The 25,271-nt window shown below is 43.3% G+C and overlaps 1 protein-coding gene across 3 annotated transcripts in view; it reads right to left on the bottom strand.

Moving 5' to 3' along the window:
* The window catches only part of LOC112103221 (rho GTPase-activating protein 7-like), an 84,220-nt gene that overhangs the window by 1,470 nt on the left and 57,479 nt on the right, over nt 1-25,271 (bottom strand). For all 3 annotated transcript variants that reach the window (XM_026660854.2, XM_024194871.3, XM_024194872.3), the window contains exons 2-13: nt 25,004-25,075; nt 22,056-22,137; nt 21,117-21,180; nt 16,186-17,570; nt 15,554-15,724; nt 14,614-14,773; nt 12,589-12,787; nt 10,927-11,143; nt 7,958-8,072; nt 4,654-4,866; nt 3,919-4,136; nt 2,484-2,657 (exon numbers count right to left, since the gene is read on the bottom strand). In XM_026660854.2, coding sequence (XP_026516639.1) covers nt 2,484-2,657; nt 3,919-4,136; nt 4,654-4,866; nt 7,958-8,072; nt 10,927-11,143; nt 12,589-12,787; nt 14,614-14,773; nt 15,554-15,724; nt 16,186-17,570; nt 21,117-21,180; nt 22,056-22,135 — 2,996 coding nt within the window. In that variant the 5' untranslated portion in view covers nt 22,136-22,137; nt 25,004-25,075. The remainder of the gene's footprint in view (nt 1-2,483; nt 2,658-3,918; nt 4,137-4,653; nt 4,867-7,957; nt 8,073-10,926; nt 11,144-12,588; nt 12,788-14,613; nt 14,774-15,553; nt 15,725-16,185; nt 17,571-21,116; nt 21,181-22,055; nt 22,138-25,003; nt 25,076-25,271) is intronic.

Below are 25,271 nucleotides of genomic sequence, written 5' to 3'. Positions count from 1 at the left end.
ACACGGTTCCAGCTGCTTCCTGGAACGGAGCGGGATGGGGCCGGGGGCCAGGGCAGGCAGACAGGGAGCCGCTCTAGGTAAGCAGCACCGGGCTGGAGCTCGCACCCTGCACCCCAACTCCCTGCCCTGAGCCCCCTGCCACATCCCACACCCCAACTCCCTGCCCTGAGCCCCCTGCCACATCCCACACCCCAACCCCCTGCCCTGAGCCACCTGTCACACCCCTCACCCTCTTGCACCCCACCCACCAACGCTCTGCCGAGCCCCCTGCTGCACCCTGCACACCACCTGCCCTGAGCCCCTGCCGCACCCTGCACCCTTTCTGCACCCCCTGGGGGCAGTGTTGGGGTGGGGACTTCGGGGAAGGGGTTGGAATGGGGCAGGGAAGAGGTGGGGCAGGGGCAGGACCTAATGGAAAGGGTGGCGTGGGGGCAGGGCCAGAGGCAGCGAGTGGGGGTGTCAGTGATGCGGCCCTTGGTTCAATGCACTAGTCCTCATGTGGCCCTCGTGGTCATTTGAGTTTGAGACCCCTGCCTTAAAAGATATTTAAACAGGACTAAGCAATTCATTTTCTTTCTGTCCACTACCTTCTTAATTTGTAAGCACATACATACTTATGTATTATTAGTAGTGCAGTAGTGCCTATATGCCCCCCACCCTCACAGTGGGTGTGTACATACAAAAGGCCAACTCCTCCCTGTAAGATAGTTTGGCTAGGTCTGGGAAAGAGGAGGGTTTAATGCAAAAATGCACTAATTCCAGTGGAGAAACAGTGGAAGAGGCTCATTTTCTTATCACACCTAGGTTATAGTAGAATTTTTGACTGGTCATCTTGGTGTTAGCGATTAATGACATTTTGCTAACTGCTGCAAATCTCTTCCCAACGGGTGTTGGGGGCACATCCATCAAACCTTCCAAATGAGCCATTGCAGCCATTCCCCAACAGAGTCCCACTTGTTTTTCTGTTCAGTGACACTGGTGACTATTTCGCAGCTTGATGCAGACTTTTTAGCCAAAGTGGTGCCACTTTACTTGGGACTCTCACCCCTTTGGGTTTTGGTTAATTGAAACAAAATGTAGCAATTCAAGTCCATTGGACATTTCACAGTGTCCTCAAAGTTGGCTCACATTTCTGGGAGCTTTCCAGAGCTCAGACAGGAGGTGAGTCATGCCCAGAGGTAAAGCACACATGAAAAAGAGAGATTACAGTATAACACTGTGCCTCAAATGTTTTTAAAATTGAGACATGCAATTTAAAGCTGACCCTTCCATCTCCCCAGCAAGACCATCCCTTACAGAATAAGTCACATCTCTTGGCAGCATTGAGGTTACTAGAATTCACTGTTCTTGGGCAGAATATGTTGTGTATGAGTGAAATCTAACTTTCCTCCAACATCATAGGACTTGACTCTCTTCCACCAGCTTATTTATTCTGAAACACCATGGAGAAAAAAATCCCTCTACACATAATACCCCATTAGCCTGCCTTTGATTAAACTGTGTGCTATGTCCCCCTCTACAGGTCTGGAGCAAGGCATATCCTGCAGAATAACTACTCTGTGCATGATTGAAGCTCCCATTTCACCAAAGGTTTTGCATGTGCCCCAAGATTTTAGAATATTGGGGGTTAACTTGTACCTGTTTGTTTGTTGTAGGGAGACAGAGTAACAAGAGTCATCCTGGTTTCTAGAAATCTAGCTAACATGCAGCCCCTGTCGTCACTCACGAGAACGGCTTCACCAGCAGAGAATGTGAAGCAATCATCTTTCCCAGCTTCTAGCTAGTCAGCATTGGATCATACCAGTTGCTTGGCGTTTTCTACCTCTCTCCCCGTAAACTCACACAGATCATTGCAGCCACAAATAGGGCAGCTATTATAAATAGCTCTCTAACAGCACACAATAACACTGTGTGACAGCTTCAGACAGGGTGTGATGACTAGTTCTAGTACTCACTGGGTTTGAGGCAATTAATATAAAATTCATAGTCAAAAAAATCTCAGTAAAAGTTTATGTGGGATTTTAAATACCATCTGTCCCAATACCAAAATAACTTTGTTGTCGATACTCTGGGGGGACAGAATACTTCTCTACAGCGAGCACAAACTCAGACAACCCACTTGGCAAAAACATCTTTGCAGATACACAAAAGAAATCAATGGGCACTTCTTATCCAAAGACTTCAAAGTGTTTTTACACAGGTGAAGTAGCATTATCCTCATTTCACAAGGGGGAACTTTTACAAGGAAGAGAGATTAAGTGGTTTGCCCTAGATCATCCAGCAAGTTAGTGGCAGACCCAGGAATCTAACCCAGACTCCAGTCTCGTGCCCTCTCCACTTGAGTGCTAAGTATTATTTTATGTTAATTTCTTCTATGTTACTGTAGAATACATGTGACAGAACATATTGGTGGCTGGAAAGCTGTGCTCAGGACCCAGCAGCACCATAGGGCTAAGGTAAAGAAGCATAAACTAAAATGATACCTCGTGTCTGTCCGGCAGACGTGAGTCACTTTGGATTTCTGGGAGCCAACTGGTTCTAGGAGATACTGACACAAAAGGACATGGGCCAAAATCCCATGCAGAGTAGCTCCTTCACTGTCAACTGAGGTAGCTGCCAAAATACAGGTGCCACTTTGGGGATCAGTCCTCCAAGTCCTAGAACAAAGAAGGGTATTTTTAGGATGTTTCGCACAGATGTTTTTACATGGCTGGACAATCTGATGTTCTGCCTGTGGCGTAAAGCAATATTCCGATGGGCAGAGACCAAATCAGTTAATGCACGACATGAATAAAAATCTTTTCCATGCCTCAATCCATATGGAGGAAGCTTACAAATCCTGCCATAAACAACCTATTATTTGTGTTGCACTAGCACCTACAGGTCATGGATGAGGGTTCCTTTGTCCTAGGCACTGTTCAAATGCATAATAAAGACAGCCCCTGCCCAGAACAGTTTACAATCCTTATAGAAGAGACATATGGAGGGGCTAACTAAGCCCTTGTCTACACTACACACTTATGTCAGTATAACTACATTGCTCAGTTTGGAAAATCCACACCTCTGAGCTACATAGTTATAACTGACCTAACCCCCTGTATAGACAGCGCTATGTTGATGGGAGGGCTCCTGTCAACGTAACTACCGCCTCTCTGGGAGGTGGATTACGTATGCCGACAGGAAAAGCATAGGTAGCATCTTCACTAAGCGCTACAGCTGCACTGGGGCTACACTGTTAAGTGTAGACAAGCACTAAGGGTCCCAATGCTGCAACCAGATTCCTGCCCCCACAAGACACCACATTGCACATGAGCACAACAATCTGCTCAAGTGGATCCAGGGGCCTAAATCACCTGAGCAGATCTGGGAAAACCCCCAATCAATCAATCAATCCATCGACATCTCCCACCTATACCTTCTTAGGAAGAAAGAGTGATAGAACAGGATCTATTCATTGTCATACTGGGCTACAATTTACATTTTTCCCAGATGCAAATCAAGGATTTTTGCACTGGGGGATAATACAGCTACAACAACAAATGTTTGCAGTTGTGCTGTAATTTTTAGAAGAAAGGAGGCAGGAATGTGGCAACAATTTCTGAATCTCATCAATGTAAGCCTCCTACCAAGTCTGTAAGCCCTTTGGGGAAGACTGTTATTGTTACATGTGGCACATTGCCTGGCAAATGGGGCTGAGGGTTCTAGGCATTACCGCAATACACAGTGTGTCACAGTAATGGACAATCAGATCGGAGGTTAGTTACACAGTAGGGATCCGGAAATAGGGAACTGCACCCCTTTTTGATTGACATGGAACTGGAACAACCCACCATGAAATGCTGGGAAGCAACACGCACCACAGTTGGGCTATAAATTGTGTTTGGGAAACCAATGAGAAAAGTCACAGCAGTTCCTTACCTCAAAACCACATAATCCCGCGGCAGGAGGGGTGACATGCTTTCTGTTGTATAGTGATAAACATCTGTTTCATCATCCCAGGTCTCTAGGATTTTAGCCTGCTGCAGACTTGGGTCCCACAGATGCTGCTCTGTCAGTATGCGTTGAAGGATTACTTTAGGAGCGGCATTGATTTCAGTGGATGCCTTCCATAACCGGACGTGGTAGTTATCTTCCACCTTAGAAGACAGTTAATGGACACTAGTAGTCTACTAGGAGTAGATTTAGTGATTCGTTCCCCCTTCCACCACTCCCTCCCTCCAGCAGAAACCTAGACAGCCTTTCACAAGGTGTTTGTTACAGAAGAATGGTTCTAGGAGCCTAAGTGTAGTAAAGGGGGCTTTATAATATGAATAAACTGCCCAGTCAGCATGGATCATGAGTACTCATGTTTCTGGTATCTACAATGAAGGCCCTCTCTTGACTTCTTCCTACAAGATAGAGATCTTGCCCCGATAATGGGATGCTGTAGATGAGGGTGTGCAAGTCACAAATGGACAGCTCAACTTCGATTAATGCTAGACATAGACTACAAATAAAAGGCACCAGGGAGTTGCCGCTAGCTCAAAAGGGCTCTGGAGCAGTTGCTGAATTGACGTTAGGCAGAAACACAGCTAGTTTCAGCGCAGCCACAAGCTCAGAAAGGTGCGTGATTATTAACTGCCATCTTTGCTAACACCCCAGCATCAGATTTACCTTTTTATTTGCCAATTCCACACGTTCCAAGTTTGAAGAAGTAACCCAGCTCTTGAACTTTTCCTTGGCATCTCGCAGCAAGTCCTGCATGGAGTTCTCAAGGGAAACCAGCATGGAGTGCCTCATTGAGGCGGTCTGATTAGAAGCCTTTTCACTCAGGCCATTCTGTTCACATAAGTCATCACAACACTGATCCAGGCAATAGTCGGGCATCTGCAATGGGAGGGGATGTTGGATTCTAAGCACAGTCCCATCACATTTATTCTTACACTGGGAGAAAAATCTACTAGGATAATGATCCTTAAGTGAATGTGAACTCACTATTGGAGACTCTTCATGTAAAAGTTACAAGCACAAAAGCAAGTGCCAATGAATATTCTAAACCGTTCCTTGAAAGAGCTGGACTTGCTAATGCAGCGAGACTGTGAATGATCAATCAGCAATCAGGAGCAGCCCAACACATTTTATAGCACTAGATGTGAAAATAAAAACCACTGCCCTGAGAAATGAGAAAGCTAGTTTAAGGAATGACATCCTCTCTCAGCAGCTAGAGCACTGTAGTGGGATTCCTACATTTAACTCCTGGCTCTTCCACCACTTCAGTGTGCAATGTGGGGCTAGTCGCTTCACACTCATCTGTACAACTGGAAAATTTACTTACCTAATTGGAGCGTTGAGGCTTTAACTATAACGTCTTATGCCAGGAAATCAAATGACTAAGTCCCATTAAAAGTGTATTCTGCCTATAAATGTGTTTGAAAACTAAACTCATTAAACCAACACCTCTAGGTAGATTTTAATATTAATTCTGCAGAGACAGCAACTGAGGTAAAGGCACATGACTTGCTCTTCCGTGGGTTTGGCTATCTAGATCAATTTCATATGAAAGCCACAGCCTCAGATGTTCCAGGTAGTGAGGTTACAGCATTTTCTGGCTCATACTGAGAGATAGAGTAAGGTTCAGACAGGAATTTCCATTTCTCAGCAGCGGTTCCTGGCTTATGGACAAGGTAGAGATGACTGATCGGAGACGAGATACACGATCTCCTTTGCATGTACACGACTTGCCTGACCTTACAGAGCGTGCCTGGGAAGCTGCTTACATCTTTTTTTCTATGCCGGCCCAGGCTGTGGAGCCAGCCATCATGCTGATTATTGTGGGGGCCATTGGCTGCATAGGAAGGAGGTCAGGCCTGCCTACTAGGGAGAGTATACACCCCAAAGTCTCATTAAAAAGCACAGCCAACTCCTTCACCATGAGAGACAGACTTAATGGGCTCAGAATTCTTCTCTGATAAGGGAGCTTTCCCCCAGTGAGAGAGTCTTGCCAGTCTGGGAGAAGCTGTGATAACATATGGTTAATGGAAGAGTGCAGAGGGTTGTGGGTATGCTTGCAGAGGAAGAACAGAGGTCTTCTCCAGAGCAAACAACACATGACACTTCATTAGTGTCCTGCTCTAGCACCTTCCATCTGAGTCTCCCAAACTGCTTTGCAAATAATGACCAAGTCTCTCAGCAAGGGAGCTATTATACCCACCTTACAGACACAACTATTATAGGCTCCTCAGTGGTAGTGACACCACTGCAAACCTGTCACAGGCACATCCTGCACCAGTGCAAAAAGGGGCTTGCTTGAGTGGGGCTTATCAGGATAAGGCCCATCTGACACTGGCAGAGTGCATCTACATTGAGGGTTTGCATCTGTAGCTACCCCAGCCCAGGCCTACGCGACTTCTATGTGACACAGCCAGTGGCAAAGCTGGGAATAAAACCTTGAACTTTCATTAGTCCCTTCGTTTATATATGTTATGCACCAGAGCCTGTTGCAGGAGGTGATGGCTCTTCTTTTCCACCCCGTTCTTTGCAGCTTCTTCCCTTCTCTCCCCCGCCCCCCCCCCATCCCTTTTCTATTCCCCCTCCCCACGCTGCACCATTTCTTTCCTGTGCTCACTCTTCAAATACAGGCCAACGCTGAACGTGGTATGCCTAAGCCAAGGGAGGAGGCTGGAGGAATTGGAACATCCCACCCTCCTTGCCAGTGAAGGTATTTTGGAAAGCTCCTCTGGCCCTCCATGAAGCTGAAGTTTTTCCAAGGGGCCATTTCAGCACCAAGGTGGAAGGGACAGCCTGGCACCAATTAACAGACATATGAATGCTGCCAAGGGGAGTGGCAGAAGTGCCTGGATGCCAGACTGATTCTTGATCCTTATCCAGGTCTTGCCTCAACAGCATAACTGCAGACTCCCAGGTGCAGGCCAGTTAGCCTGCTGGAGGGAGCTAACCAGCTGCCAGCGAGGCTGCTGTGCAGTACTGACAGCAATCTTCACAGGAAGAGGAAAAATGAGGGAGGAGAGGATGCAATTAGCTGCCTTCCCCCAGGCCTCCCAGCGAGGGGGAACACGCACATTTCCCCTCGTGAAGGATGTTTTAAATCACTCTGAGATGGCGAGCTCCCTTTGTTACACGCTTATCATTAGAGCCCTGCATCCCACAGATAGAAGGGGCTGGCCACTGCCTACACGTAGGCTACACTCAGCTCAGGGTTGTAGAGATGCCCGACCTCAGTCAATCAAATGCTGGATATAGAGGATTCCTGGAGGCATACGCCTGTGGGGAAAGCGTTGCCAGGTTATTTCTATCTCTAACTGGTAATACATTTAGAAATGCTGTCCTAAGCCAAGCCAGCTGGAAAAAACAACTGCACGGAAATGGGACATTTTAAATAAACTCAGAGTTGGGTCTTAAAAAGAATCCTGGTTCTGAGTTCTCAATACAGTGGGGCTAAACCAAAACCCCACCTCAACCTCTGTGGCTCGGGCCCACCTCCCAGGCACACAGATATATCCAGAGCCTCAGAGGACTGGGTTTATCACAGGAAGAAGGAAATGGATGGCAAAATGTGATCCTGCTAAGTACTGTACAGCAGATACGATGACCTCTGCAACAGAATTCTCCCTGTATTCAGGTCAGTAGGATGCAGATACCACACTAAAGCATTAGGAATTGCAAGCAGAGGAAAGAGCAACAGGATAGTGAATCATAACTTAGCTCAGGGAAACCATCATCCTCAGTAAAAACAAATCTTCAGGGTTTGCTTCAGGGGTTGTTTGGATTATTTTAAACTGTATTCAAGCAACAACAGGAGGACATTTACTCTTGCCAATAGGCAGCAAAGAACTTGCAGGCATGTCCAGTTTAAGTTTCAGGGCTGGAGCATCCTACTGGCATATTCCCTTTTCTAATGAGCATGGTGGACACTTTCCATAATGTTGTAACATAGGGGGTGTTATAGGAAGTGACATACCTGGAAGAGTCTGTTGCACTCCATGATCATGTGGGCCAGGCCTTGGGTGGCTGCCAGATTTTCGTTCAAATCTCTCTGGTCTGGTTTTCCCAGGCTGTACTTCCTCTGGCTGGACCTAGAGAGAGGGTTAACAAGGATTTTTTCAAAGGCACAACAGAGTAAATCAAAAAAGTAAGAGGTGAAACACATCATCATCATCATCAGCCTGGAAGCTCTAGGGAATTTTCTCATTTACTCTGGTGTCTGAATTTCTGTGTTACAATGAGTTCTGTACACAAACAGCTTCACTAGACAAAGTCTTCTGTCATCACTTTCACATGGACAACATTGTGAAAGCCACAGTAATTGTGAATAGTAAGCTGAATAAAAATGTTTCAGAGTGGTAGCCATGTTAGTCTGTATCAGCAAAAACAATGAGGAGTCCTTGTGGCACCTTAGAGACAAAAATTTATTTGGGCATAAGCTTTCGTGGGCTAGAGCCCACTTCATCAGATGCATGAAGTGAAAAATATAGGAGCAGGTATAAATACATGAAAGGATGGGGGTCAGTCTAACGAGATAAATCAATTGGTATCCTGCTATTAATTGATTTATCTTGTTAGACTGACCTCACACTTGGTAAAGCACCCCCCATCCTTTCATGTATTTATACCTGCTCCTATATTTTTCACTTCATACATCTGATGAAGTGGACTCTAGCCCAGGAAAGCTTACGCCCAAATAAATGTTAGTCTCTAAGGTGCCACAAGGACTCCTCGTTGTTTTTGCATAGAAATGATAGCCTTGAACCAAACTGCTGAGATACCAAGGACCACTAGTGCTACTGAGGCTTACCAAAATTTTACAAGTAATATGGTCTTTTACCGAACAGTAATTAGACAGGATTAGCCAAAGAAATTAATGAGCTCTCATTGATGTGCTCAGCATTGAGTTAAGTGTTTAGTTACATCAACAACCTATGTAGACTGTCTAAAGACTTTTTATAAAATAATCACAATCCACAAAAAAGTGCTGTCATATTGCTATGTTTTGCTAACTCGTGTTATCAGCATTTTAGGTCTTTCCAGACATAATCTTTATATGACACTAGAAACACTCACTCACAATAGCTTTATCTTGGAACATTCCTACTGAACAACTTTAAAAAGTGCAAGCAATAAGGACCCTTGACTATTCCTTAGAGCCAAGCCTTTTAGAGTATGTCCCTTTGAAGTCTGAATCCTAAGGTAAAATATTAACAACTAATTATTTGAATTTAAGGTTCAAAGCACCCTTGTTTCTAAAATGATTTTAGGCTCCTTGCTGTTGCAATGTAGAGTTAAAAGTCAATCCAAATGGTACAAACTACTAAACTAGGAGTATTTCAATCTCCCAAACATTACAGGTTGCTTAATTCTGGTCAGGATTTGCAACTGAAAAGCTATCAATCACTCTGCCACATTCCTGGCTCCACTCAAGTCTTCTCTCACTATGATCAGCAGTGCTGTCATTGTTTCAGCTTCAGTGTTAGCTCTTCCCTGCAAAAGCTGAGCATCACAGGACTTGTTTTATAGATAGATATGCATTTTGAGATGCTCTGCACTTCTTAAAAGCAAATTCTTTACATTTTTCATCTCTATTTACTTTTCTCAGAGAGTGTCATTAAATCTGAAATGCACAAATACCATGCATGTGACATGCTTCCTCACCTAAATGGAATGTAATATCCTTATCATTAGATTGCATAAGATGAAGAAGCATCTGCTTTGACAAGGGCATGATGTTTTTGTCAAAAGAAAACAGCCCTTTCCTGCCTCAAAACAAGTTTATCCACAAGCACAGCCATACTGTATAGAAAACAAACAAGGCCTTGCATTGAGGCTAGACTAGATCCTGAATGAGCATTCTCAGAGGTTATTGTACTGATTCTACCTAGAAGCAGGGCCGGCTCCAGGCACCAGCTAAAGAAGCAGGTGCTTGGGGCGGCCAATACCAAGGGGCGGCACTCCGGCTGCTATTGGGGCAGCACGTCCGGGTCTTCAGCAATGCGGCGGCAGGTCCCTCACTCCCTCTCGGAGTGAAGGACCTGCCACCGAATTGCCGCCGAAGAGTGGAGCGGTGCGGCTTTTTTTTTTTTTTGCCCCCTGGGGCGGCAGGAAACCTGGAGCCAGCCCTGCCTAGAAGGTCCTTCATCACTGTATGAACTGCCGATAAACGTTACACAATTAGGATATTGTTGCTTATTAAAATTAAAATCACCCAGTCCCCCGGCATCCTTATCACCAAAAAGAATGAGTACCTGAGCTGGACACTAGCTGGAGGAGCTTGAATCTGCAGCTGGGTTTTTACATGTAAATACTAACAGGAGTTTGGAAGCCCACTTAAATAAGTGCTTTCTACCTACCCATTTCTCTGGAATACAGCCATCTCTATTGCATGTTCTCTGAGTGCAAGCAGAATTATAAAAAGCAAACTTTATCAGGGAGACTATTCTGACCCCTCTCTTCATAAGGCACACACCGAATGGGTTTTTTGCGGTCTCTTTTGGCATAGATATTGGGAGAAACCTAATCTGAGTTTTTTGTAGTGGAATCAGGCTAAGCTAATGCAAATGATACGTCTTGCCACCTTCAGAATCTTATGCCAGGCCCGTGTTAACTAATACTTTGTGCATCCACAAAGAGTAGAGCTGTCTTAGTGTATGATGCTTGGGGAGGGGGGTGGATTCCTGAGATAACTGGGGCCCAGACTACTTAGGGCTTTGAAGAACGGGGCCTTAAAATTGATCTTGTATTTGACAGGGAGCCAGAAGAGCTGGAGCATGATGTAGTCTCATCTCCCCTAAGGACTGAGCTGTCACATATGGGACAAATCTGGAGCACTTCCAGATTTTTGAACAGGCAAGGTACATTTTGGCTCATTTTATTTATGCAGTCAACATGGCACAGAAAAACTCTTATTTAACACTTCAGCTGTTACGACAACGATACCTAGATGATGATGAACTCTCTCGCCTTAAAGTATTGAGATGAAACAAGGATGGCGCGAGACAGACTGCAATGTTGGTCGGAGTCATCTGGTTTTCCTCAACAAAAGCAACTACATCTCGGAGAAAGAAGAGTAGAATTTTCAGAGCTTCCCGATTTTCGTCTGGGAGCAGAAGAATGGCAGCCTGGACTGCATGAAACTGTTGATCCTTTGGCAAATCTGAAGATAGAAGAATTAGGAAACTCATGAGAGGGTTTGATAAGATAAAACATTAAATAAAAGAATGAACAGACTATCCCCTAAATAGGGCATCAACTCCATACATCAGTTCTCCCGTTACTCAGGATCAAAGGACAGTCCTCAGAGATGGCAAAGAGCTAAAAGGCCACCATTCCAGGTGTCGAGACACCTATTTGCACCAGTTTAGTAAAGCCAGTTAAATTAAGCCTCCACAAGAGGTTTACATAGTGGCTTATTTCAGCTGGTCTTAAAGCTCTTCCTGATAGACTTAAAAAACTGAAATAAGGCTATTTAAAATCCAGATAAGGGCTTGTCTACACCTGGAGTTATTCAAAGACAGTTACTCCTGAATAACTCCCTGTTCAGCCATACTTACTCCAGAAGCAGAGTGCACGCCAGGGTAGGCTAAACAGGAACAGCTGTTTACTTTAAAAATAGCTTTTTTTAATTTAAAATCTTTATTTTCAATTTAAAAAACAAACAAACACACTTTACCCAGAGATTTGGGATATTATTCCATATTCTACAGACAGGAAATAACAAGCAACTAGGACTCCTATAGTCAAGGCGCTGCCTCGAGGCAGCAAGACGCATGTTCCTCATGTCAAAGTAAAGTCATGTAATACAACAAAACTCAAGATTTAATCTTTTTAGAAAGTTTGGGCTTATTTAAAGTTTAAATGCCTTTTCCAGGTTACAGAAAAGATGGTCATTAAAAAACCTTGAGGCACCAACATCACAAGTTCTTGCTGCATCTCAAAAATGAATTCAGTTAAAACAAACTACTGGAGACACAACTAATTCAAAGCAATTGCAAATGACGTAGTTTGCCTTATGGTTTATTCTTCTTTCAGACAATGTAGACAGGCTGACAGAACAACTAGAAATCAGCTGGTATTTCCAGTGAAAATGCCATAGCATGACTGCTGTTCCTGTGGTAAGAAGTACCTGATCTCAAGGTGCAGTCTTATTGAAATGAACAAGACTAGTCAGGTGCTCCTCAGTGAGAGTAACAGATTATGCCCTAATTTAATACACAGAAACAACCATTTAAAAATCAAGTCAGAACACCAACCACAGAGTATTGTTAAAGGGAGAGAGAGAGAGAGAGAGAGAGAGAGAGAGAGAGAAAAAAAACACACACAAGAGTGAGGAAAATACTGTTTGTTATATAATCTGAGACCAATATTTTCATATTGATTTTAGAAGCCCATTTTGAGACACGCTGGATTTTATTTGAGAAGTGCTGAGCACCTGCAGCTCCTATTGACTTCAACTGGGCTTAAAGATGCTCAGAACTTCTGAAAAGTCACGCCCCCCCAGCAGCATAACATTGGATTCTCAAAATATGGAGCACACAAAATCAGAGGTTACTTTCGGCCTAAACGTCCACGAAACTCAGAAAATTTTAAAAAATTACATACACTGATAGATGTGGAGGAAGGATTCACAAAGCTTGCTAGTGAATATAGGCTCAGGAAGATCTCGGAAATACTGCTTTACCATATCTGCCACATCAAACGCCGATTGCCCTTCATACGTTACATTGTTTGGGTCATTTTCATTCATTTCCCTTAAAGAAAGGATCCTAGATTTAACGCCTGATTTTCTGAACAGGCCAACCTATTAAGAGAACAGACAGACATAAGAGCCCAAACCTAAGTCAGAATAAGCAATTTTTCTCCTTAACTCTGACACTGAAGTACTTACGATGGCTGTACATGCACACACTATACATGGGACATGATTTTGCTCAAATATCCCTGGCAATGCTCTGAAAAGTCAGCTACTACCAATGCACTCTGATCTCTTTAGAAACAGCTTGGAGATTCCCTATTCTCCAGCCAAACTACACTGGGACTCTTGGTGCATCAGTTAACCCAAGAGAGAAAAGTGAGAGTCCTCACTGAAGACTTTTCTTCCTTTTAAATCTATTTGCATTGGCTCTCTCAATTTATATCAACAGGATACAATGTTAACACTAGGTCCGCAAGTGCCAGTGCACTTTGGGTGTTGTGTATAAAAGAGAAAAGGGTTTGTACATAAGTATGAATTTAAATTGATACCTAGGTAATTGCATTAAGCAGGATATCCAATCGCATAAAGTTTCACGTGCCTATTTTTTAGAGTTGGATAAGAACCAGTATTTCCATTTTGTGGGAAATATTTCAAAGAAGTTAATTTCAGTTTGGAATGAAAATTGGAAATTTTTAAATTTTCCATGAGACAAAAAATTCTGAAAAATTCAATTTGGATAATGTCAAAACATGTCATTTCAATAGTAGCATTTCAAGTAATTTTGTTTCAACTTTTATAATATTAAAATATTTAGTGTTATATATTTTAATATACAGTAAAGTTAATGTTTTAATGTAATATAAAGTCAAAGCCAAATGAACCAAAGTGATACTATTGAAATGACATGTTTTGACGTTGTTACAGAAAATATATTCCATTTTTAACTGCAAGATATAGATTTGTACACTAACCCCATAATATGTATTTGGATCATTTTTTCATTTTGCATAATATTTGGTTATATAGGTCTACACAAATCTGCAAATTAAACACTGTATTGACAGATCTTCCTTTAATATGCACACAATGACATACAAGGCGGCTCCCCACTTTAGCCAATTTAGTTTTCAATGAAGAGAGACTTTATCCCAAATCCAGGACTCATGTAAAATGGTTTTCTAAGTAAACTGAATCTTTTTTTAAAAACAAAAACAAAACCTCCACAACCCTCCATGGGTTTAAGTTATATGAGAAAAAGATTAATGAACCCTAACTAGATTTGTGAATCCAAACAGTTGGAGAGGGATGGAAAACTTCTAACTTTATAAACTTTCCCCATCCTTATTACAGAGGTACCGCAGCATATAGTATGTGGCTCATAATTGTGGGCACTAATCTACAAATGCAAATATCTTCAGAGCAGCGGATAAATGTAACTTAGGCACAAAAAGGATGTTAAATCACATCCTGATTATATGCCATAAAAAGCTACAGCTCAATTCTTAGAAATGTGAAATGAGAATTCCGATGTTGCGATGCTTTCAGACTGTACAGAGCAGAGACAAGGGGTGCTACAGGTGTTAGTTTTTGCTTTTTACCACTAAAGTACCACTAAGAGAAGGCAGTTGGCCCACATTTGCCAAGTGAACAGAACAGCTGCAGGTGCTATAAACAAAGAAGGGCAGATACATTTATACTGGGGTGGAAATAAGGTATCCACAAAAGGAGAACAATATCGCTATTCCCTGTAGGGTGCCCGCTCAAGCCTGTTCAGACATCACTGTTAGAAGCCTTGGAGAGGAAAGAATGTCCTTGAAAGGGTTGACAAAGCAAAAGAAACTGGCAGTCAGCTCTCTAGGGGCTCCAAGTTAAAAACATACATGGAATGAAGTATCACTCAAGTCATATTTAGGTTTGTTTTATATTTGTACCTGGTCAAGAAAGTGGCTTCTTAAGTACTCCATGGCCTGGATAATGCTCTTTGGAAGTGGATGGCTTGTTCGCTGAACATTTAGCAGTAATGGGACCCCAAATACATTTTTGTCCTTATAGTCAGGGGCTTTGATTTTTCTAATGAACTTCGGAACGGTCCTGAAAACAAAAATAAATACATTCAAACCATTAGCTGCCCTTCCATTCAGGCAGATTAGAGCAGGGGGCACTGGGGATCTTCCCCACCCCCACCCCCTTTATGCTGTGCACATTTAGGAAGTCATGTGCCACCTTTGTTCCTTCTCCAAATGCTGCAGCCTTATTACACTCAGGGCAGCACAAAGAAATCAACACTTAAAAATACAGAAACAACCTAGGCTGCGTGTCTTAAGTCCCTTAAATTAGCAGGGTGCAGCTCCCATAAAGAAATCCTCATTTCAAGCTGAAACTCTTGCAGGATACACTACCATCCTTGTAAGAGTGGCAGGTTCCTCTGTTGTGTCCCTATGTTCAGGTGCTAGAACCCTGCATAAAAATGCAGAATTGTTATTGCTGATCACAATGGCAGGTGACTTATTTATTTAAGCTACAACTAGGATAGAAGGGGTTGGAGTGGGTCTCTGTCCCAGATCCTAATTCCCTTTTTTCTCGCAGGAGTTCTTTTGCAGAAAAGCCCTATGAAGGGGCAAGCTTCGGGAGAAAGCGAAGACTGAAGCTTGGACTGTTATTTAAGTTATCAATAATGCCAAACTGTAGGAAAGAGTGACAGTCTGGGTAAAATCCTGGCCCCACTGAAATCAGTAGCAAAACTCGCATTGAGACAGTGGGACCTGGATTTCACGCCAGATGTGCACACTCAGTTCAGAGCAGGGTAAGAGCCATCTGCTTTTGCCAACTGTCATTTTTCCTGAAGTAGAATATGTTAACATAACAACTTACCAGTTCCAGCCCTGTTTACTGGAAGGAGAGTATTTGTCCATTAAAGCAGTGAGTTTCAACAAAGCCAGTTTCTGTATTCGGTTTAGGTGGGCTGCTGACTGGTTATCAATTTGTACAGAAAGGCTTTCCAAGTTTACAGTCTCCTCTGCAGACCAGTGTTGCCTCTCATGTCTAAGGAGTAAACATTATTTAGGTTAAAGGAATGTTCTTATTGCTTATGTCAGGTCTCTGCCTAAAGCAATGGAACACGTATGGAACATTTTGTCCTATCAAATCAATCAATCACTTCAAAAGTGACCTGCTGTTTCCAAGTAGATTTTGGTTGCATTTTACATAAAAGGTCTAGGCTATGAGGTACTGCACCAATGTGAAAGGTTCAAATCAGAGAGAGGAATGAGCCCCAAAATTTGGAACTGGATTTATCTCAGTGTTTATGTGGCTATCATCACCGTGATACTATAGCGCCTAATACTTGGATCTGGTTGGTTCACGTTTGTCTCTAGTTGAAATGGATTTAAATTTCTCACTGTTTTGAGAAGGTGATTGTGTTTTGGAGTGAGGGGACGACAGGGAAGTTCTTGGAGGTAGGGCAGAAGGAGGAGGGGAAGGTTATAAAGAAACATGAAGCTGACCTGTTGGAATGTGATAATGATGATCCCATCTCTGAATCGGTTATATATGCCAGTTCTGGGGAATCAAGGTCATTGCCATGCTTGCAGTTCTGTTTTCCATCAGCAGCTGGTAGATCTGCCAATTTCTCCGCTGAATGCTTTTTTATCTCAAGGTGGATTTCTTTAGGGGAAGATGGACACGGAGAGGTTGAGTCGTTCGCAAAATCAGAGTCTCCATCATCTGAGAACTTCTCAGTCCACTGATTGACCAACTTTCTGAGCCCATTGACATGTTCCATAACATTGTCTAGTTCTGAAAAAACATCATCGTCACTAACTTCCGGCGTCTCCATCTTATGAAGATGAACAGGAATGCTGGGCACATTGTCATAGATACTCATCCTATTATCTATAAATGATAGAGGACTCAGAGGGGTCTCAGACTCTTTAGAACTAGTTCTAATTCTGTTCCGCCTACATCCATGAAAGCTTCCAGTTCTCCAGTTCACAGAAGTGTTGTCTGTTGGAGATAAGAAACTGTTTGTAAGTGCTTTGGGGAAAGTCCCAGGCTTATGGCCTTGTGGTACGTGAAACATTTGGTTCGCATGCAGATTGATTTCATTTTTGAAGTTTTGCTCAGATACATCGTTCCACAGAGAGAGCTTGCTGGAGTCGGAGTCCTCCGCATACACGCCTCCCCGTTTAACGTAGCTCCTGACTTTGATAACAGGACTCGGAGTGCTCACTGTGCTGCTGGTTTCAGACTGGCTGCTGCTGCTGCAAGTGTGGGGAGAATAGGAAGAATTCTTTTTCATCTGGCTGTCAGATAGGTCACAAATATCTACAGAATTAAGGTTCTTCAGCTTCTCTTCGTCCAGTCCCTCCAGAAGAACAGGTTCACCAATAGTGGGTTTGGCCTTTGACTGAGCAGCTCTCTTTACGCTGGAACTCCTTATGCGCAGTTTCTCCATTTTCTTTAGAAAGCTCTTCCCCTTTTTTTGTGGTGGCTTATCCAAAAGCTTCTCCTCACTGATGATGTTTAAGAACTCACTAGGAGAAGGAGAACAACTAAAAGTAGAGTCAGGAGAGGCCAGTTTACTTGATGAACACCTTGAAGAACTAGTGCTGGTCTCAACATCCTCAAAAGTCTTAGGGAAGCTGATAATGTCACTGTCCCCACTGCTAGTACTGTGAATTGAAGACACATCATGCTTCTCTCCTTGGTCTGAAAAGGATATCTCCTCACTACCAGTGCTCTTAAGTCTTGGACTGTCTGGGACTGATGCACTAGACTCTTTTTCAGGGAAACCTTCTACGCTCTCCAGGCGAGACCATCTCTGACTGCACCTCTCATAAGCCCATTTGTAACTTATTGCACAAGGCTCATCGTCTTCAGATTCATCACTCTTAAAGTAAAGAAAGTACAGTTCAACGGGCAAAGTCCAGCAAGTTTTAAAATATCTAAGATGCAACGAAAAAGGAGGTTTAACTTTTTATGCTTATTTTTGAGTCACTGCAGTACTTTTAAATTTAGATTTCTACATTGTAACAACATTCAGTCTAAAGCCCTTCAGCATGAGCTTTGTTTTGCTAATTGAGAGGGTTTGGGGAGAGACAGCACCTAAGCATGCTGGAAGCTTTGTTAAAAGAGAATAGAACTGACTGGATAATGAAAAATCTGTTTCATGGCAACTTTCAAAGTTTGGTTTCAAAATCTAGTTTCTTTCAACGTCGGAACAAAGCCAAAACCCCTGGAACATTTTCATGAAAGTGAAATTGTGTTGAATTGTCTGTTGTTTTTTCAGATCAAAACCTGAGCTTTTTTATTAGGGAAGGAGGTAGCTGGGGGGGTAGGTGCATGCAGGGGATGGGTGTCTGTCTGTCTGTCTCCAAGGTGGTGGTTAGAGCACAGGCTTGGATGTTCAGGGTCAAGTCTCTGAATCCGACAGAGACGGGACTCAAATGTGGATCTCTCACATCCCAGGGCAGCACCATAGCCACCAGGCTAGAGTGAAAAAGGAAGTCTGGCTGTCTCTTCTATCCCCAAAAAAACTCTCTCAAAAAAGACGTTTCCACAAAATATATTGGTTTCAACAAAATAGCATATTTTGATGAAATTTCATTTAGTCCAAAGTGTTCCAACCAGCTCTAAAAGAGAAATCAAATACTTTCAGGGAGGCACAGGGTGGGATTTCTGGAAGTAGCTAAATAGGGAGACCAGGTGTCCGGTTTCCTACCGGAACACCCGGTCAAAAAGGGATCCTGGTGGCTCCAGTCACCACTGCTGACCAAGCCATTGACTGTCAGGTTGGCGGTGCTGCGCAGTGGGGTTGGCAGGCTCCCTGCTAGCCTCCGTGCTGCGCGGCTCCCGAGAAGCAGCCAGCATATCCCCCCTGCGGCTTCTACACACAGGAGCAACCGGGGGCTCCGTACACTGTCCCCGCCCCAAGTGCCATCCCTGCAGCTCCCATTGGCTGGGAACTGCAGCTAATGGGAGCGGCGCTTGCGGACGGGGCTGAGCACAGAGCCACCTGGCCGCGCCGCTGCGTAGGAGCCACGGGGGGGACGACATGCCGCTGCTTCTGGGAGCTGCTTGAGGTAAGTGCTGCCCAGAGACTGCACCCCAACCCCCTCCCGTGCCCCAACCCCCCTGCCCCAGCCCTGATCCCCCTCCCACCCTCCAAACCCCTTGGCCCCAGCCTGGAGCATCCTCCTGCACCCCAACCTCCTGCCTCATCCCGGAGCCCCCTCCCACACTCCAAACACCTCGGCTCCACTCCCTAACTCAGAGCCCCCTCTTACACCCCAAACCCCTCATCCCTGGCCCCAACCCGGTGTCCACACCCTCAGCCGGAGCCCTCTTGCCCTCCCACACAGCAGCCCCTTGAGCCAGCCCAGTGAAAATGAGCGAGTGAGTGAAGGTGGGGAGAGTGAGCAACAGAGAGAAGGGGGGATGGAGTGAGCAGGGGGGCAAGGCAAGTGTGTTCAGTTTTGTGCAAGTAGAAAGTTGGCAACCCTTTAGCTAAGTGACTTAGGCACACTAGTCCCATTGACTGTCAAGGGGTTTTGTGCTCTTAAGTGCTTTGGAAAAATACATCCACAGTGCCCAGTCTATATTCTCTCCAGCCACTCATTTGTCTGAAAACAAAAGGCAGTGTCAGTAGCCAACAAACAAGTTAAAAATGTATCCAAATCAAAGGAAGGGCACACTGAGTGCAATAAAACAAGTGTGTATAGGTTCAAGTGACTGACAGCGATATACGGAACTTTTCACTGTTCACCTAATAGCATAAGAGAAGCAAAACCTTCCTTAATCAAAATCCCATTCTCATAATGGGCATCTGCATTGGCAGTCTCAAAGGGTTTGTCCATGCTACGGAAAATGGTATGAGTTTTTTTAAACACGATAATTAGCTCTCTTTAAAATCCTAGTGCAGAGTGGCAAAACTGTAGATTTATCCCGTTAGCTAGTCAAGGAAATCCTAGGCTTTTCCCTATTGTGGACAAGCCCATGGAGAATGAATTATCCTCTCACTTGAGGAGAGACAAGGTGGGTGAGCAAATATCATTTATTAGACCACTTCTACTGATGAGAGATGCAAGCTTTTCAGCTTAGGCTATGTCTACACTGGCAATTGAACGACAAAACTTTTGTCTTTCAGGTGTTTAAACTCTGTTGCCCCCAAAAGACAAAAGTTTTGCCGTGACAAGCACCAGTGTGAACAGCGCATTGTAGGCAGGAGCACTCTCCTGCCGACAACACAAACATCGCTCGTTGTGGGTAGAAGTTTTTTTTGTCGGCAGGAGAGACAAACAGCAGATTCCACAACCGTGCCACTACAAGTCACGCAGTGTGACACAGCCAAAAGATGTGTCGCTAAAAGATGTGTAGTGTAGACATAGCCTTACACAGAGCTCTTCTTCAGGTCTGGGAAACACATTCACAGTGTTACAGCTAAATACAAGGTGGAACAGATTGTTTAGCATAAGTAGTTAACACATATTTCAAGGGACCATTAACACCTCTCCAGTCACGGAGAAGGGGGCATGGATAGTTAGTGGATTATAGACTGTTGTAATAAGCCACAAATCCAGTGTCTCTATTTAAGTCCATGATTTTTAGTGTCTAGCAGAGTTATGAATTTAAGCTCCCAGGCTCATCTTTCGAAAACGTTCTGCAGATCTCCTTTGAGAATGAGGACAGAGGTCAGACAGAGTGATCGCTTTGTGAAACGTGTTCACTCACAGGTGATCTGGTGTTTGTGTCTTTTATCATTTTTCTTTGTGAATTAATTCAAGAGCATAGTGACTGTCATTTCACCCACATAGTCGTTATTGGGCCACTTAGTGCACTGGATGAGGGACACCACCATGTTGTTTTAAGCATGTGCAAGACCCATGGATCTTGAAAGGTGTGTTGTGTGGGGTGTTGATCATCATAGCGATGGAGCTATTTCTACAGGTTTTGCATCTGTTGTTCTAGCAGGGTCTGTTGCCACTTTGAGTGGGTGTGTCCTGGTCTAGGGGGGAGCTTGCTTCTGATGAGTTGGGGGATTGTTTGGAGACAGAAGAGGAAGTTCAGGCCTGAATAAGAGCTTTGTGTAAGCTCAATAGCTTGTCTCTCTCACCAACCTTGTCTCTCTAATATCCTGGGCCCAACACAACACCACTGCAGAACCTCACCTATAGATCAGTTGAGATACAGGAAGCTTGCACAGAGCCCTCCTCTGAGCATAAATTTTCAGGCCCTGACTCAGAAGAGTCTCCCTAGTCAGGGCAGCACCTAAGCACATGTTGAGTCAGGGCCCCTGTGCAGTCCATTTGTCAACTCAAACATTAAACATCTATGAGTAAAACTTTCATCTCACCAGGCAATGATATGTGTGCCAAGTTATGCTATTTTTTAAATGCTCTATTTGGCTAAGTTATGAAATGAAAATTTTAAGACATACCCGTTTTCTCTGACGACTTATTTCCACTTTCATTGCTGCACACTTGTTCAGTGTATTTAACCGTCTAGGGGAAAGGAAAAAAAGGACTGAAGACCTTAACCCAAATTATTTTCTTGAATAAAAGCAGACAGACATTCTGCTCTTGAACTCTTAAAAACAGTCTGAACTTCTGCCAGTAATAAATGGCTTTCTGCTGTGGGTTCCTGAAATGCCCTCAAACCACCAACCCAGTTCTGCAGTTACATGATGTTGTCTACAGCTAGAGTCCTCCCCTAGCCAAGTCCGAAGAGAGGACTATAACCAATCATTAATAAAAGCTTAAGAAACCTTTGGTGATTGTGAAGGATGCTACATTAATGTAAGACTCTGGCAAAGAAAAAAAAAATCTTGGTCAAATCAATGTTTTAAAACATAAGAAAAAAACCGATGGGACTAAAGTAGATCACTAGGACTTTCTCCGTGTTTTTTTTTTTTTTAAATCATTTTGGTGGAACTGCAGAATCAATAAGGCCCCAAACCAGCAAAGCACTTAAGCACGTAAGTAATTGCTTTGACATCAATGTGAAATGCTGAGATATAGTTCCAGTAAATAAAAAAAGTGACATCATTCTAATGCGATTCTGATGGTGAATGGATTAAGTGATAGCCAGGGTAGTATTCCATCTCACTCTGTACACAGAGAAAATAGCTTTGCTATAGAGAAATTCATTCAGGCAAGCACTTAAGCACCTACTTAACTTTTAAGTATGCAAGGCCATTGGTTTCAATGGGACTTAAGCATTTGCTTAAGAGCTTTCCTGAATTGGGATGTTAGACAAGTCATCTGTTAAACAAAGAAAAACAACATACCCTCAAAAGGAGTATGTTAAAAGCTAAACATTATAAGCATAATTTTCATGTGTGCTAGGCTGGGGGAAACGTCAAATTAATAATATTTACCTGTACAGAGAATCAATAGCATCTCGATCTAAAAATTCATGATCTTTCCTCACAGTTTTGATGTCGATAGGAAACTGCATGTCTGTGAATACAAAGTATTTATAATTAAGCTTGGAGGGTTTAGATTTTTATCAGTAAAGATTGTTAAACATCAGTTTCATCGTTCACACAAAAAGCAATGAAAAAAATACATCCATCAATATTAATCGAGATTTACAGTTAGGCAAAATAAGAAAAATGCTGCTTGAGAACTTAGGAGTTTGATTTAAGGCTATTTACTTTGTATATTTTGATACAAATTGTCTTAATCACATGTTTTAATGGCTATAAGCTTTAACTTTTTTCTTCTCAACAACTCATTCATTTCAACAGTCATTAAATAATTGTCTGACCCTTCCATTGCATGACCTCCCCCAATAATTTCCTGCAACTGTGAAAATTAAAAAAAGAAAAATTGAAAGCTTAAAAATAGAAAGCTTAAAAATAAACACTGATATTTGCTGAAATTATTTAAAAAAAAAATTGAAAAAATCAAATTCTGCCAACCCTACTTATAATCTTTTGACAAGGATCATAATATGAACATCTGCAAAGAAGTTAAACAGTACTTGCCATCACATTTCAGTTTAAGCTAGATAAAACTAAATATAAATATACACACATGCAAATGACTAAGGGCCCAATCCTCCAAGCAATTACATATGCGCAATTTTACACACATGCCCTCAATGGGATTACTCACATCCAGGGCCATCCCTAGAGGGGGTGCAGTACCCGGGACATAGGTGCCAAGTTTCTAATCTGCCAGGGGGTGCTTCCCCCAGTCCCCGCCCCCACCCCACCCCTTCTCAAGGCCCCATTCTGCTTCCTTCCACGCCTGTCCCACACAAGCATGCTGCACTTTTGCTCCTCTCCCCTCCCTCCACAGAACCTCCTGACACCGTGAAACATCTGATCCATGGCAGGCGCTGAGAGGGAGGGGAAGGCGCTGATCGGCGGGGCCTGGAAGCGGGCAGGAGGTGCTGGGGGGAGAGGGAGGTTCTGGTAGGGTGGCGGCTCCTTCCCCCCCCCCGCCTGGTGCTCGCCTCCTAACCCCACTCGCCCACCCGGCTCACCGCCTCATGATTTTATCGAAGAGCAGGGCCCCCCAGAGCGTGGGGCCTGGGGCGGTCACCCCGATTCGACATACCCAAGGGACAGCTCTGCTCATGTGCATAAGTGTTTGCTGGACTGGGGCCTCGGTGTTTACAAGACTAGGCTATTAGGTTGCATTAAAACCAAGGTTCTTAGTTTTATTTAACTTAAACTGAAATGTGATGGCAAGTACAGTCTAAATTCTTTGTCAAAAAAAAAAAAAAAACCACCAAAATTGCTAGAGTCATGATAAAGTTACGAGATGGCAATACTGCCTACATGTATTTATAACACTGGAATTTCTGACAAAAATCTTGTCTATGGTAAGGACCTGCCCACTACACACAACCTAGACCAGGGATCGGCAACCTTTGGCCTGCGGCCCACCAGGGTAAGCACCCTGGCAAGCCGGGCCGGTTTGTTTACCTGCCGCGTCCGCAGGTTCGGCCGATCCTGGCTCCCACTGACCGCGGTTCACCGCTCCAGGCCAATGGGGGCGGCGGGAAGCAGCAGCCAGCACATCCCTCAGCCCACGCCGCTTCCCGCAGACCCCATTGGCCTGGGACACTCTGCTTAAACTTTAATGAGATCAACAAAACATGCAACACCTGAGTAAAGTCAGTTCTCCAGTTTAAAAGTATGATTAAAGTTTGACAGCCCAGATTTTGAGATCTACCCTCCCAGATCAAGGAGCCTGCTAGTTCCACTGGCAATGTTTTTCTTGGATTCTTTTATTGAGATTTAAATATCAAGCGAAGTCAGAACACTGCATTCCATCCTCAGGCTAATTCAGAGAGTATTATACAGTATGGTACACTGAGTATCTACACAAAATCTAAGGTTGCATATAAAATGCTAGTTTATATCTACTATATATTTCAGTCTGACAAAGGATATCATGAGACACCACATTTTAAGGCATATGACTTCCAAGCTTAGCTTTGACTATTTGATTTCTCAATCTTAATGTTGCAATCACTGATTTGTTTGCTGATCTGTTTTAAAGAAAGGAAGTGTTGCCAGTGATGTTTGTAAATTCCTTGATCTATAGCTATTTGGTTTCACGTCCCCTCAACCCAGCTATCCTAAATTAAAAGTTTCGACTGATGAATATTAAAAAGCATACTTCTAACGTGCACACATAAAACTGCTCTGTTTTTAAATGTTTATAACTTCAAAATGACAATCATTTTTTCCAAACTTAGCATAATCCTTATAGCCCAATAACACTAGGAGAACAAGCTGAGACTAAACTTATAACCTATTTGAAACATTTCTGATTGGAAGAGTATTTCCCCCCCCTTAAAAAAGTGGTTCAAACAACTATGTTCAAGCATTTCTGGGAGGGTGGAGAGAGAGCTTGAGGGACTGCTAGGAGTAAAAAAACGAAACGTGGAAAATTTCAGCCAAAAAAGGAAGGAGATTTTAATAGCTCAGAACTTTTTCAAAGTAGGGAAACTGAAATTCAACCTGAATTGCAATCTCTGCTACCAGAGCCTATTACTCATATTTGCTCCTTCCCACTCGCCCCCCATCTTTTTTTTTTTAAAAAAAGGCACTTTACATTGCTGCTCAAACATTAATTTAAGATATAGTTTCCATGCACACAACTCAGCTGCATGTTTTGTTTGTTAAACTGGATCAGATTAAATTTGTATGAACTGGTTACAACATGGCTGTGCTTACAGTATAAGTGTGGTCAGAGGTACTAGGCTCTGAAAGTGTTTTTTTTTTTTCTTTTTCCTTTTCTTTTTTTTTTTTTTTTAAAGGGATTCCAGTTGGATTTAATATCAGATGTATGGATCATACTGTACCTTCAAATAACTGAGCATATTGGGGGAAACCAGCAGCCCTCAGCCAGTCACAGGCTTCTTTGGCTTCAATTTCTGTAATAAAACAAAAGGTTGACTTTCAGTGGTTAACAAAAAAATTTAGAGATCAAGCAATTGGGGTGACTTTTATTAAATAAGCGAGGTTATTCTGTATGACTCCACAAAGGTGGATTCCTGAGGAATCCTACATATGCGAGTTCTGCTAGTTTACCATTTGGCATGCGTACACACACACACACACACACACACA

The sequence above is a fragment of the Terrapene carolina genome, unplaced genomic scaffold (genome assembly GCF_002925995.2).
Source record: "Terrapene carolina triunguis isolate 2854851 unplaced genomic scaffold, T_m_triunguis-2.0 Scaffold838, whole genome shotgun sequence".
Taxonomy (NCBI): Eukaryota; Metazoa; Chordata; order Testudines; family Emydidae; genus Terrapene; species Terrapene triunguis.
The sequence above is the reverse complement of the archived record's forward strand: the minus strand, read 5'-3'. Positions and strand labels throughout refer to the sequence as shown.